This window comes from Dendrobium catenatum, unplaced genomic scaffold (genome assembly GCF_001605985.2).
Source record: "Dendrobium catenatum unplaced genomic scaffold, ASM160598v2 fragScaff_scaffold_655, whole genome shotgun sequence".
In the NCBI taxonomy this organism is placed as follows: domain Eukaryota; kingdom Viridiplantae; phylum Streptophyta; class Magnoliopsida; order Asparagales; family Orchidaceae; genus Dendrobium; species Dendrobium catenatum.
Window position 1 is genome coordinate 580,296 of NW_021319117.1, and position 13,586 is coordinate 593,881.

The window sequence follows — 13,586 nt, forward strand, 5'->3', positions numbered from 1 at the left end:
CTCCCTCTTCTTTCTAACGAACCCCCATCAACTCTAAGGGTTCCATAATCACCTATAAATCTTTCGTAAGTGTGGCTGGTAATTCCGAGCTGGCTGTATAATCCTCAATGGCTCTTCTCAGCTGTGATACATGAAAAACCGGATGAATAGTCGCCGTGGGTGGTAGTCTCAGTCGATATGCCACTGCTTCAATTTTTTCCAATATTTCATAAGGTCCAAAGTATCTTGGAGCGAGCTTTTCATTTCTCCTATTAGCCACTATCTTCTGCTGGTATGGTCGGAGCTTTAAGAACACTTTCTCTCCTGCTTCGAACTGGATGTCCTTCCTATGCTCATCAGCCTGTTTCTTCATAATCTGTTGAGCTCTCAGTAGATGTCCCTTTAATTCCTCTAACACTCGATCCCTTTCTGCCAAGTACTCCTCTATTGAAGAAACTGGAGTACTGTTACTCCCGAAGTGCACCAAGTGAGGGGGTTCCCTTCCGTACAACACCTTGAATGGAGTCATTTGTGAAGCCGAGTGAAAAGAGGTGTTGTACCAGTACTCTGCCCAAGACAGCCACTTGGCCCAAAGTTTGGGTGTCTCTGACACAAAACATCTCAAATAGATCTCCAAGCTCCTATTGATCACCTCCGTTTGGCCATCTGTCTGTGGGTGGTAAGCGGTGCTCCTCTTTAAAACTGTCCCTTGTAACCTGAACAATTCACTCCAAAAATGACTGAGGAACACCTTATCTCTGTCTGACATGATCGCCTTTGGAATTCCATGCAATCTGACCACCTCTCTAATGAATGCTAAAGCCACTGTTACCGCGGTGTAAGGATGTCGGAGGGGGATGAAATGAGCATACTTGCTTAATATATCCACCACCTCCAAGATCACTATGAAGCCTTCTGAACGGGGTAGTCCATTTATGAAATCCATGGATATCTCCTCCCAGACTCGTCCCGGTAGTGCCAACGGCTGTAGTAGTCCCCCTGGTGACATAGCTAAATACTTGTTCCTCTGACAGATTTCACACCTTGCCACCATCTCCTCTACATCTCTATGCATTCCCTTCCAGTAAAGCTAGTCTCTTGTAGGTTCTCTGCACCCCTGAACGGCCCCCAACTGTGCTTCCATGAAATTCTTGTAGTAAATTTGGGATGTGGATCGAGGTACGGGGCATCACAAATCTTCCCTAGTACAGTAGTCTGTTTCCCTCTAATGAAGACCCTGGATGGCTACTCTTCTCTTTCAACAAATCTGACTTGATCCTTCCCAATTCTTCGTTTCTAGCACTTTCTTCTCTGATATCCTCCCAGTCAAGCATTAAAGGAATGGATAATGCCACCGTCTGCAGCTCCCCCATACATCTGGACAATGAGTCCGCCGCCTTGTTCTCCGCCCCTGGTCTATATTGAATCTCGAAATCGTACTCTAGCAATTTGGACAACCACCTTTGATGCTCTTCCGTCACCATCCGCTGTTCCAGCAGATATTTCAGGCTTCGCTAATCTATCCCGATAATGAAATGTCTCCCAAGCAGATAGGGCCACTTTTGGATGGCCAAGACGATGGCCATTAATTCCCTCTCGTAAACTGATTTCAGTCGGGCTCTAGCCATCAATACCTGGCTGAAATAGACAATGGGTTTATGATTCTGCATCAGTACTGCACCTAGTCCATATCCTGAAGCATCTGTCTCCACAATGAAGGTTTGAGTAAAATCTGGCAATGCTAGGACCGGTACCATAGTCATCGCCTTCTTCAAGCTCTCAAATGATGACGTGGCCGCCTCCCCCCATAGGAACTCGTCCTTCTTCAACTGTTCAGTGAGTGGCCATGTGATGGAGCTATACCCCTTCACGAACCTCCTGTAGTAACCCGTCAGTCCTAGGAATCCCCTTAATTCCTTCCGATTTTTTGGCATGGGCCACCTTATCATTGCTTCAATTTTGGACTGATCTGCTGCCACTCCCTCTTTTGACACCACATGACCCAAGTACTCTACACTGGCTTGTGCAAAACAGCATTTCTTCAAATTAGTCATCAGCTAGTGCTCCTGCAGTACTTCTAACACCCTCTTCAAATGCTCCCAATGCTCCTTTTCTGTTCTGCTGTCGACCAGGATGTCGTCAAAGAATACCAGTACAAATCGTCTGAGATAAGGTTTGAAAACCTTATTCATGAGGGCTTAGAAAGTAGCTGGAGCATTGGTAAGGCCAAATGGCATCACCAGGAACTCATAATGTCCTTCATGTGTTCTAAAGGCCGTTTTATGTACATCCTCCTTCCTCATTCGGATCTGATGGTAACCTGATTTCAAGTCTATCTTACTGAAGATCACGGTTTCACTCAATTCATCTAGCAGCTCGTCAATGACTGATATAAGAAACTTGTCTGGTATAGTTTCCTTATTGAGTGCTCTGTCTCCTCCCTCTTTCAATCTTGCTTCCTCCAAACTGTGCAACTCCACTAAATACCTTCGCCCGCCAACTGGATATCTTTCACCATCATTTTAAGAGAAACTAGGGATTTTGAAAGCCCCGCATCTCCCTTAATCACTACCGTCTTTCCGTCCACCATCAACTCCATCGTAAGTCTCCCCAATTCACCTTGGTGTCACCCAAAGTTTGTAGCCATTTCAGCCCTAGTATGACGTCTGTGCTCCCCAGCTTTAGTGGAAGGAAGTCCTCCCTCACCTGTATCCCTTGGATCGTCAGTCATACTTCCCTGCAAATCCCCTAACTTTTCTCTATCTTCCCCGTACCCATCATCACTCCGTAGCACCTTGTGTCCACCAATCTTATTCCCAGTTGATCTACGACCTGGGTGGAAATGAAATTGTGGATAGCCCCACTATCAATTAGCACCCCAACCTCCCGATCCCTTATCTCTCCCTTCACTTTCATGGTGTGATTCGTAGTGAACCCCACCACTGAGTTTAGGGAAACCTCAGCCAGATCCAAGTGTAGCTCTTCTTCTTCTGTCACCTCCTCACCTCCCTCAGTTTTCTTGTCATCGCAGACGGTGAGAACCTGAAGTGTTCGGTCCTTCCACCGATGTCTTGGTGTGTATTTTTCATCGCATCGGAAACACAACCCCTTAGCCCTCTTCTCCTGCATTTCTTTCTCTGTCAGCCGTTTGAAATTTCCTCCCCCCGTTTTCTCCTTGGTGGCTTCTTTACTACCTCCTGTTGCAGTACCTCTAGGTGCGAGATGAGTGGTCGTCATTCAGTATGTGCCCCCGGTGCTGCTACTCCTGGCTCCCTTTTCCAAAATTTTTTGATTTTCCACCAGTTGGGCTAACCTCATGGCTTCTCCTAAGTCACGGGGCATCAAGACCTTTACTGCTGCTCGGATCTCCGCCTTCGGCCCTTTCATGAATTTTCCCTCCAATACTGTCTCTGAGAGTCGCTCCACCCTGCTAGCCAGGTGCTCAAACTGCTCCCGGTAACTGCAACTGATCCCTCTTGTGTCAGAGCAAAGAACTGCTCATAGAAGTCTCCTTCCCGATCGGTTTGGAAACGTTCTATTATGCAGTCTTTAAATTCCCTCCAGTTCCTGATCAGTCTCCTCTGGTCTCTCCACTGAAACCACGACAGGGCTTTTTCTTCCAAACATAATCCGACTGCAGTTAGCTTCTCCTCTTCCGTCAACCCATTGACGGCGAAGTATTGCTCCACCTTGTAAATCCACCCATACGCATCTTCTCCTTCGAATATGGGCATCTTTAACTTCCTCACGTTTTGATCCCCTCCATTGCCTCGGATTCTTCCATAGTTTCCTTTTTCCTAAGTGCTAGGTGCACCCCAAGTTTCCCGATCTTCTCTTGCCCTGCCATAGCCCAAACCCCCTTCAAAATCCCCTCTTCTCCGTTCAAAATCAGCAACCCGACGGCCCTAAAACCCCTCATGGCGTTCCCAATCAGCCCTTCCTTGCTCCACTCCCCCATATCCATACCTTTCCCCATGTCGATCTCCCTTTCCCTCTCTATGGAAAGGCTCCACATAGGGTCTTCTTCTTCCCCCTTCCAGGATTTCCACCTCTTCTTCCTCCTTTCGGATTTCGGAATTGGTGTTCTTCGCTTCGAGGCCCTTCGCTTCGGATGCTGCCGTTTGTGCTTGAAGTTCCAACTTTCTTTTCATCATATCCTTGAGATCGGCCACTTGCCCCTCCATGGAAGAAATTCTTTCCTCCACGGTTTCTTTGATGTGATTCATCTCTCCTTCGAGTCTCTCCTCCAAAGCATCAACTTTCTTGGCCGCCATTACGATCCGGAGTTTGTAGATTCACAAAATCTGGATATTGGAGTAAAAAAAACAGCAACTTTCTCCTTTTCCGGGTAAAAAACTGCTGCTGGAATTTGCCGAAAACAGCCTCCACCGGCCCCAAGACTCGCTCTGATACTAATTTGATAGGAAATACTTGAGTTCGCAAGTAACCCTAAGGGAATACTTGAGTTCACAAGCAAACCTATCACTAATTGGATGAAATCAGCGAGAAAATAATCAAAATCTGGGCGAAAACAATCCCAAAACAGTAGATTGCACTAATGAAGTAAAACAAAACACACACAAAAAGAAAGATACAAGTGATCCTCTATTCGAGAAGAGGATCGTTCTCTCCCAATCTCTAGACCAAGGTCTAGAGCCCTCAAACCTCACAAGACTCCAAGAGAAACTCCAATCTAAGCATGCTTAGCTCTAACCCCTTCATGCCCTTTAAATAGCCCTCTCCACCTCCTTAAAAACTTCCTAATATAAGATAGTATTTAATTAATTCAAAAGATATTAAATCTTTTTAAATTAATTAAATTCACTTTTCTAATATAAGATATTATTTAATTAATTCAAAAGATATCAAATCTTTTTAATTAATTAAATTCTCTTTCCACATATAAGATATTATTTAATTAATTCAAAAGATATCAAATCTTTTTAATTAATTAAATCCAAACAAATTGGGCGTGGGCCCCTCCCTTAGGCGGTGTAGGAAGGAGGCGGTTTGACCCGCCTCCTGTATGCAAGTGCCATCCTATCAATTTTTTGTAAATATGTTATCATGAGGTACAACATGTAAAGGAAGGTGGGCCGTTGTCTGTTGTTGAACGTTCATCTGTTCGTGATGAACATCTGATTCTTTATCGTCCTTTGGATTTAGTTGAGAAAGCATTTATTTGGATCTGTAAGAAACGAATGAAGTTATTGGCCGGAGGTAAGAGGAGGTAGTTTTTAAATCTCGTGGATTGACATATTTGCATTAAGAGTTTGAGTTCTACTTTGCTTGTTGTTCTACGCAAACTCAACTCCAAGCGTATATACACAAATTGTTAAATGAGTACTATTGTAGGCATCTTCTTTAATATGCATTGTGAGTTGCCGTCTAGATTAGTAGGTGAAAGTAAATGTTGATTTGTTTTGCTTTGTATGTCATAATTGATCAGCGTGTTCTACCTAATGTTCTTAAAGAGTTTATATAAACTTATACATATATTATTTAATGTGATTTAAGTCAAATAGCATATTCTGATAGCAAGAAGAGTAGCATTAGAAAAATAAGCAGTAGGTAATACATATGAAATTAATATTTCAAATTTATCTTAGGAAATTAATAATGAACTTAGTTTAGTTAAACGAGCTTTCATCTGATAGGTAGAACATCATAACAATAGAATAATAAACATTAACAACAACAACATCAAGCCTTTATCCTACTACGTGGGGTCGGCTACATGAATTATTTTTCTCCATTATGTCTTGTTAAGAATCAAATTCTCAGTTGAATCTAATAAAGAAAAGTCATTTCTAAAATTTTCTAACCTAGTCTTTTTAGGTCTACCTCTACATTTCTTAACATAGGCCAAATCTAATATATCTACTCTTCTAACAGGGTCATCGAAAGGCTGACATTTTACACGACCAGACCATTTAAGGTAACCCTCTCTAATCTTATCTGTCACTGGAACTACGCCAACCTTTTCCTGGATATGCTCGTTTCTTATCTTGTCTCTAAGAGTAATTCCGCTCATCCACCTAAGTATCCTCATCTTAGCAACACTTAACATAATATTATGCTTCTCTTTTATGGCCAACATTCTGCACCATAAAACATTGCAGGTCTCACCACCATCTTATAAAATTTTCCCCTAAGATTGAGTGGTACTTTTCTATCACACAGTAAACCCGCATTTCTCCACTTCAACCATCCAACTTGAATTCTGCTAATAATATCACCATTTGTTTCACCATCACTCTGAACAATAACCCACAATATTAAAAACGAGTATACTTATTAATAACTTGAATGCTCAAAGTCACAAACGCCCCACTAGATCTATTACTACTAAAATTACACTCCATGTATTCGGTTTTAGACTATTCAAACAAAAAACTTTTAGGTTGACCTCCATAATTCGAGTTTACCTTCAGCTCCCCCTCTAGTCTTATCAACAAAAAGAATATCATCAGCAAAAAGCATACATCATGGTACATCCTCTTGCAAATATCTAGTGAGAACATCCATGACATAGAACATTTTGAAGCAATACAATAAAAATATCAAAAACTTACATAACAAGTCATGAAAACATAACCAAAACTAATGCCTCCTCCAACAGGGTATGTCATCACTGTCAAGTGTAAAATGTTGTGCTGGCTATAGTGGTATAGTAATACAAGTCATGTTGCTGCTTGACACTTGCATTAGTCTGTGTAATGTAAAGTGCGTTCAAGGTAACTTAAAATTTTCTAAATAACAAACCTAATAATATGAAATTCACATGATATTCACCTTTAATGGAAGACAACTCTCTTATATTGCAGAACTTTTAGGACCAATACAGTAAATAGAAAGTTTTAATTTGATTTTACAAAGTAACTCATATATTGTCTATTCTCACCCATGTGACATTGCAAAAGTTAATTGGACATTACAATCATATGGACCGCCTATGCTTATAAGTTCTTGTTAGCATTGATATCAAATTAATGCATTCATAATACTATTTGACACTGCTATAATAATCCAAAACAATTTCAATTCAGCATGGTTTTTCATTAATGACTCATTATAAAAATAGAAGGAATCAATGTCATTCGATTACCCAATGGTTAATTAAGTAATTATGTTTTTAGCGATAGTTATATCAAAATTTAGGCTTCCTAATTCACTTTACAATATTTACTCTTTTGGCTATCTATAAAATAACAAAAATTTATCTATAAAATAATTTGTAGCTAATTCAGCAATCTAAACTTAGGATTATCTTATTATATATTATGATTTTTCAAATATTTAACATACTTAATAAATTTTCAGATATCAATTTTCTCATTATTGGAATAATAATTTTGAATAATTTGTATAAAAAGAGCAGAATTATGGTAGAATTGGGTCATCATTTTTGAAATCTTGTCTAAACCGAATTACATAAGAGTTCAACTATATACAAAAATATTAAATGAGTTTGATTCTCAACAATTATTCCATATTGTTGGATTTGGGTCATTACTTTGAATGCATGTCTAAAATCATTCCATGATGGTTGAATTGGACCATCAATTTCTCTCGCTAGATCCGAATATAGAATCTTCGTTATGTTTTTTACCTTAAATATGTGATTAAATGTTACTTTTTTTTATTAAATGTGACTAACATTTATCTAACTCATATAATTATAAAAAAATAATCATGCTTATCTAAAATATGCATAATTTAATGAAATGCCCAATCATTAAAATATGCTTAATAAAAAATTATTTTAAAGTCATTAATTTCAATTATGAATAATTATAACATAAAATTTAATTAAGTTTTAATATAATACATTGATTTTAAATATAATTTTATTACATTAAAAGATAACTTAATAAGGATATTGAAAGTTCAAAGCCACTTTGTTATGCTTAGTATTCGACTAAATATTAATATTAAAAAATTAACAACATTAAAATAAATTTATCATATATTTATTAATACTCCTAAACAACTACATTCTATTAATTTTTGGAATTAAATAAAAAAAAAAATTTAAGGGCACAACAAAATCCAGTCAAGTTGACGACTGATAATCCATCTCGCCACCTCTCCAAAGCTGAGTCATTAACTAGTAGTCCGTTAAACAGGCGATTTATGCTTGTTGAACTAATGGTAAATGTCCTAAAAAAAATAGACGAAAATTGGTGCAGATATCTGTTTCAGTTTTACTGAATAAAGTTGTGGGGTTTTAGCTCATGATTGCTATCGTCACAGAAAGTAATTTTTATGTTTTATTGTATGTGAAAATAATTTAGGCTTCATTTGGGACAGCTTTTTTACTGCTGCTTAAAGCATCTTTTCAGTACAAAAATTAATTTTTTGTTCTAAAAAGCTGCTTTACGAAGCAGTTAGAAATCCGCCCCAAGCGAAGTCTTAATCACATTGATTTCATTATCTTCATCATGCTGTTGTATGCCACAGATATAAAGGAAGCAGCTTCCGAACTGCAGGAGAAACTTCTGGAAGCAATGGTGAAGATGAAGGATGGTGCAGGTGGAGGGCTAATAAACATAAATACGCTCAAAGAGGGAATCTGGAAACAGGACGAATGTATGACTCTGCCTTGAACTGGTCTAGTTTTAGCATGAGCCTTTATAATGTGACGCCATGATTTACTCTGTTTTATCTCTGCAGACCTTTCAACGAAGCTCGAAGAGATCCAGGATGTTGTAAAAATTCTGAGAAGAACGTGATCTTGGAGGTTTGCTGTAGATTTGTCTTTCGCCATTTTGAAATTGGTCTCTCTCTCTCTCTCTCTCTCTCTCTCTCTCTCTCTCTCTCTCTCTCTCTTTCTATTTTGAATGAGCCATTGATCTGTGATGCCTGAGATGCCCCCTTTATATCTAGTCTTTTACTATGCCTTGTTGTTATGACTGTGCTATGGTCTTAGGCTTTGTTTGGGACGGTTTTTTTTTTTACTGTTTATAATGATGTTTTTTAGTACAAAAATTTCTGTATTGAAAAATAGCTTTAGAAAACAGTAAGAAAGTCGTTCCAAACAAAGCCTTATAGAGTGGCACTAGAAGCTGTAGATAAAACTACTTGAAATGTTGTTGAATATATATATTTTTAGGAGATTTACATACATACCATGTAACTTTTATATATTTATATATATAATATTTATAATTAATTATTTATTTTATATAATATTTTAGTGTCTTAATCATATAAAAATATATATATTTATTTTATTTTAGAAAAGTGATTATTAATGATATTTTTGATGTGGTTTAATAATTTGATTGTTTTATAAATAAATATGAAAATATAAAATTTAAATATGTTAATGCATAATAATTATGTGATTTTCATGTAAATATTTTTTTATTGCTCTTGGGTAAGTTTTGTGGGTGGCAAATTTCATGTAAATATGTAGGCAGAGTTTCGCGTACGTGAGATCATGCGGCAGAGTTTTGCGGGCAGGAAATTTATGCGGGCAGGAGATTGTGAGGGAAGTTTCGCGGGCAGGATGGCACGCACGACTGCCAAGACTCGTAATGTCCACATAGGCAAAATTCATAATGTCCACATAGATAGCCATGCAAAAGCTAGCTCTTGAACTCCTAGATGACAACATTGATCTTAACTCTCATGAGAGTATTTTGCAAGGGGAGTTAAATAGATACCCATTGGGTATTTGTTTAACATTTTTTTTCTCTATTCAACATTCATAACACTAACTAACAATCCTTGGTGCATCCTTCTTAATGGAGGCTAATAAAACCATTAGAGTAGTAGAAAAAAAACAAATGAAAAACTCATCTCATGTTTTATCAATACTAAGAAGGTTAATGCTTAGGGAAACTTAGAATAGTGATTTTACTAGTTTTATTTTGAATGTTATGGCTTATATTTCAACATAAAAGTAATCCCAAATATATTTACTACACTTAACATATGGATTAATCAACTTTTTTGAGTATTTAAATAATTTAAGGCTTGATAATTAGAAAGGGGAATGAATTTCTTTAAAAGCAAATAATATCACCAATATCTTATTACTTTAATAAGAGCATAAAATTCCCTATCATAAATAGAGTATTTTATTTAGTTTTGTTCCACTTCTCAAAAAAGTACTTGGCTAGGGAACCTTTCTATGCCAACACTAGATGCATCATTGGATGCTTCAAAACCTTTCCCCAAATGAGAGATTCTAAGAATATTAGTATGTTTATAAATATTTTTATTTATTCAATGATGTCATACTAAACTTATATTTTTCCAAACAAATTGTTAAATGGACAATAATGCACTATAAAAAAATGTTAATTTTCGGCTGAAATAAATCCATTAGAAATTACGACATAATATTTATGGCGGAATTTCCGACAGTTTTTCCGGCGGATATAAGACGGAATTTTAAATTTTCTGGAAAATAATTATTATTAATATTTAAAATTATTTGTTTTATTAAATTAAAATATTTAAATTAAATATTGTCAAACTAAAATAATAAAAAGTTTTAATAATAATTATTATGCTAATTTAACTAATTAAAATAAATTAATTAGGTAACCTAATAGATATTGTTAAATAGATTAAATAATATGAACATATTATGCATTACAAATAATTATTAAGAGAATATAATTTAAATAAAAAATGCAGCCCAGGTGACATAATATTCATCATAGCACATTGGATTGAGGTGGTTTAAAGTTGGAGGGGTTTACTCCGCAGCACAGGCGGGAGGTTATGCAGGTGAGCCTGGTTCACGGGCCCGTGGAGTTTGAGAGAGGGCGTAGTTCATGGGCCTGCGGTGATAGCGGGCAGGCTCAAGGGCCCGTTCGGGCTAAATAATATATTATTTATTTATTTTTTGTAAGCAATTTCCTCCGAAAAATTTGCTAGAAATATTTCTGATGTAAATTTTTTGACGGTGTTTGTTTTCCGATGTGTGACTCATTGTCAGAAAATTTTATGTCGGAAATCCGCCGAAAATATAAATTACAGACGAATTTCATTCATTTTTCGATGAAAATAGCCGCTGGAAAATGATGTTTTTTTAATAGTAAATGGTACTAAGTTTCAATGAACCTTCTATAAAATACACATAGCCTATAAAAGCTCCGAACATTCGAGATAGAAGGGTTGGCTAATCAATGATTATTTTGATTTTGGAGGAATTTGAATTAGTACTTTTAGAAGAAATCATAATATCAAGAAATGAACCTTTTGAATATAAACATGCACTTTTTGAGATTAATATTCCCATAACTTAGATAATTGGACCAAAAAAAAAAAATAGATGATTGGACACATGTGATCAAAATGCTAATTCTTAATTGAGCGGGAAATAATTTTGTCATCAAAGTATACTGTAAAAAAACTTGCTATGAATGGCCTAAGCACATGGTTCATCAATCTATTAAATGTTATTTTCATATAACCCATTAGGTGTATTAAATGTTATTTTCCCTTTCATTATAAAGAACTCTAGATCTAAATATGCCTTAAAAAACATATAGCCACCCCCATTTATCATGCCAAGCATATTATTCAATTTAGGTACATTTAATTTAAATTTTTTTAGTGATTTTATTTATTGCTTGATTATCAACAAATATATGCTAAGAATCATCTTTCTTTAGCACTAATGGTGTAGAGATAACACATGGAATTATATAAAAAGTTTTCTTTATTAGTTAATCTGTTTGATGTTTGAGATGAACATATGTTCATCCTATAATATGCTAAAATTGGTAACTATGATCCAAGTATAAATGATTAAAAATAATATCATAAAATTCTAATAGAAGATACGAAAATTACAATACTCAGTAACATATAGAGATTTAGGTTCCCCTAAGCCATAGGAAAAAAGAGAAGGATATGACTCTAATGTCAAATTAACTGTAAGAAAACTATTTTTAAGGTAACATTCATTAAACTCCCACTATTAATGATTAATTTGCATATCTTATCATTATAAGCCACATATATTAAAAATATATTAGTGCATTTTCAATCTTTAAAGTGGTTGGGGGTGTGAAATTGCATCTAACAATGTAATCTTATATCATTATAATTAAAAAAATTGTGCATCCTCATTTATTAAGGGATCATTGGCAATAACATCCTTTAGCTCCTTTCTTCCATCTCATTGGAACTTGAATTCCCTTAAATCATTAAAAGATTAATCTTGGATATTGTTTGATAGTATGACCTTTCTCATAGTACTTGAAGCAAATGATCATAAGCGTGTTAATTAGTTTATAATATGCATGCTCTCAATATTGTGTAGATTGATATTTGGAATCCATTGACCATTAATTCATAGTAGAGTATTGGTTGCTTAGCTTGAAATCTAGAGTATCTAACCTTAGTGGACATGGTCAATGACCTATTAGAATTAGTTTGTAATGACAATGTGCATGACAAATGCCTATAATATTTTTCTAGCTCAAAATCTTTTTGGTTAGCGTCTACAATATTATTAGACTTACATAAACATACTTTTAATCTTATGTCATGATGAATGCCAATGTTAGGTCTATTAGTCAATAGCAAGTCATTCTAAAGAATTTGACTCCTTGAAATAAGCTTCTTAAATTGATTAAAATTACAAAAAAATCAATTGTGAACTTTGCTTATGAATCAAGAGTCTCAACAAACTTGCTCCTATACTAGAGTGACAAATACTTCTATCTAAAAATATCTTTTATGTTTGATGGGAGAGTTCCTTGCAAATTAATATCATGAATAATGAAATTTTAGTATAATTTATCTAATTTTGATAACTTTATCTGAAAATTTTTATGCATTACATGCCATCCATCTAATGATAAGCATAGAAGTCATTCATCTTAGATTTCCAAGCTTTGTTCGCGTCAATGTCATAAAGAACCTCAAATTTTGGAGCATCGATAATAATATTTCAAGTGAGATCATAGTGATCATTAGTGGGATGATCATGACTGAAAGAGGCAATCCTAGTGGGGGTGGATCTATATTGGTTTTATCTTTAGTAGGGATTGTTTTGATGAACAAAGTTTTTACGAGCATGATGCTGATAAGTTAGAGCAAGCCTCTTAGCTATGTAAGATAAGTTGATTATTTATGTTGGCCCAAATCCAAAGACAAATTATTAGGGATTTTAGAATATGTTTTAATATCATGTGGAAGATTTTTTATTATAATGTTTGGTTTACTAGTAGATATCTTATTGTGACCTATTTGAGAAAATAAGTTTTCCATCATTTTATGTCAAAGTGTTCATAATAATCTCTAGTATATAGTGCTCTGTCGATGTTTAGTCTCTAAAACTATGATTGTCTTATGATTATCAATCAGAGTATTGTGACACACTCTTTAAATTGATTAATTTGAACAAGATACTCATTAAAATATTTTAAATTTCTATTGGAGTGATTTATATGATTGCAAATAATAGTGATGTAGTTTGTATGCACAACATAACATTATATGTAAATAATATGTTAGAAAATTTACTTGAAGCAATTATTAACAAGTATCATAACAAAATAATCAATTTTCTTCAATTGTACAAAGTCAAATAGAGTGTCTTCATGTATATATAGAATAACTTCTTTGAATCTTAT

The 13,586-nt window shown here is 35.4% G+C and overlaps 1 protein-coding gene across 2 annotated transcripts in view; it reads left to right on the forward strand.

The window, feature by feature from the left end:
- LOC110104564 (protein MIS12 homolog) overlaps positions 1–9,108 on the forward strand; it is a 34,924-nt gene extending 25,816 nt beyond the window's left edge. For both annotated transcript variants that reach the window (XM_028695544.1, XM_020833727.2), the window contains exons 6-7: positions 8,443–8,571; positions 8,656–9,108. In XM_028695544.1, the coding sequence (XP_028551377.1) occupies positions 8,443–8,571; positions 8,656–8,714 (188 nt within the window). In that variant the 3' untranslated portion in view covers positions 8,715–9,108. The remainder of the gene's footprint in view (positions 1–8,442; positions 8,572–8,655) is intronic.
- Positions 9,109–13,586: the final 4,478 nt, after the last annotated feature.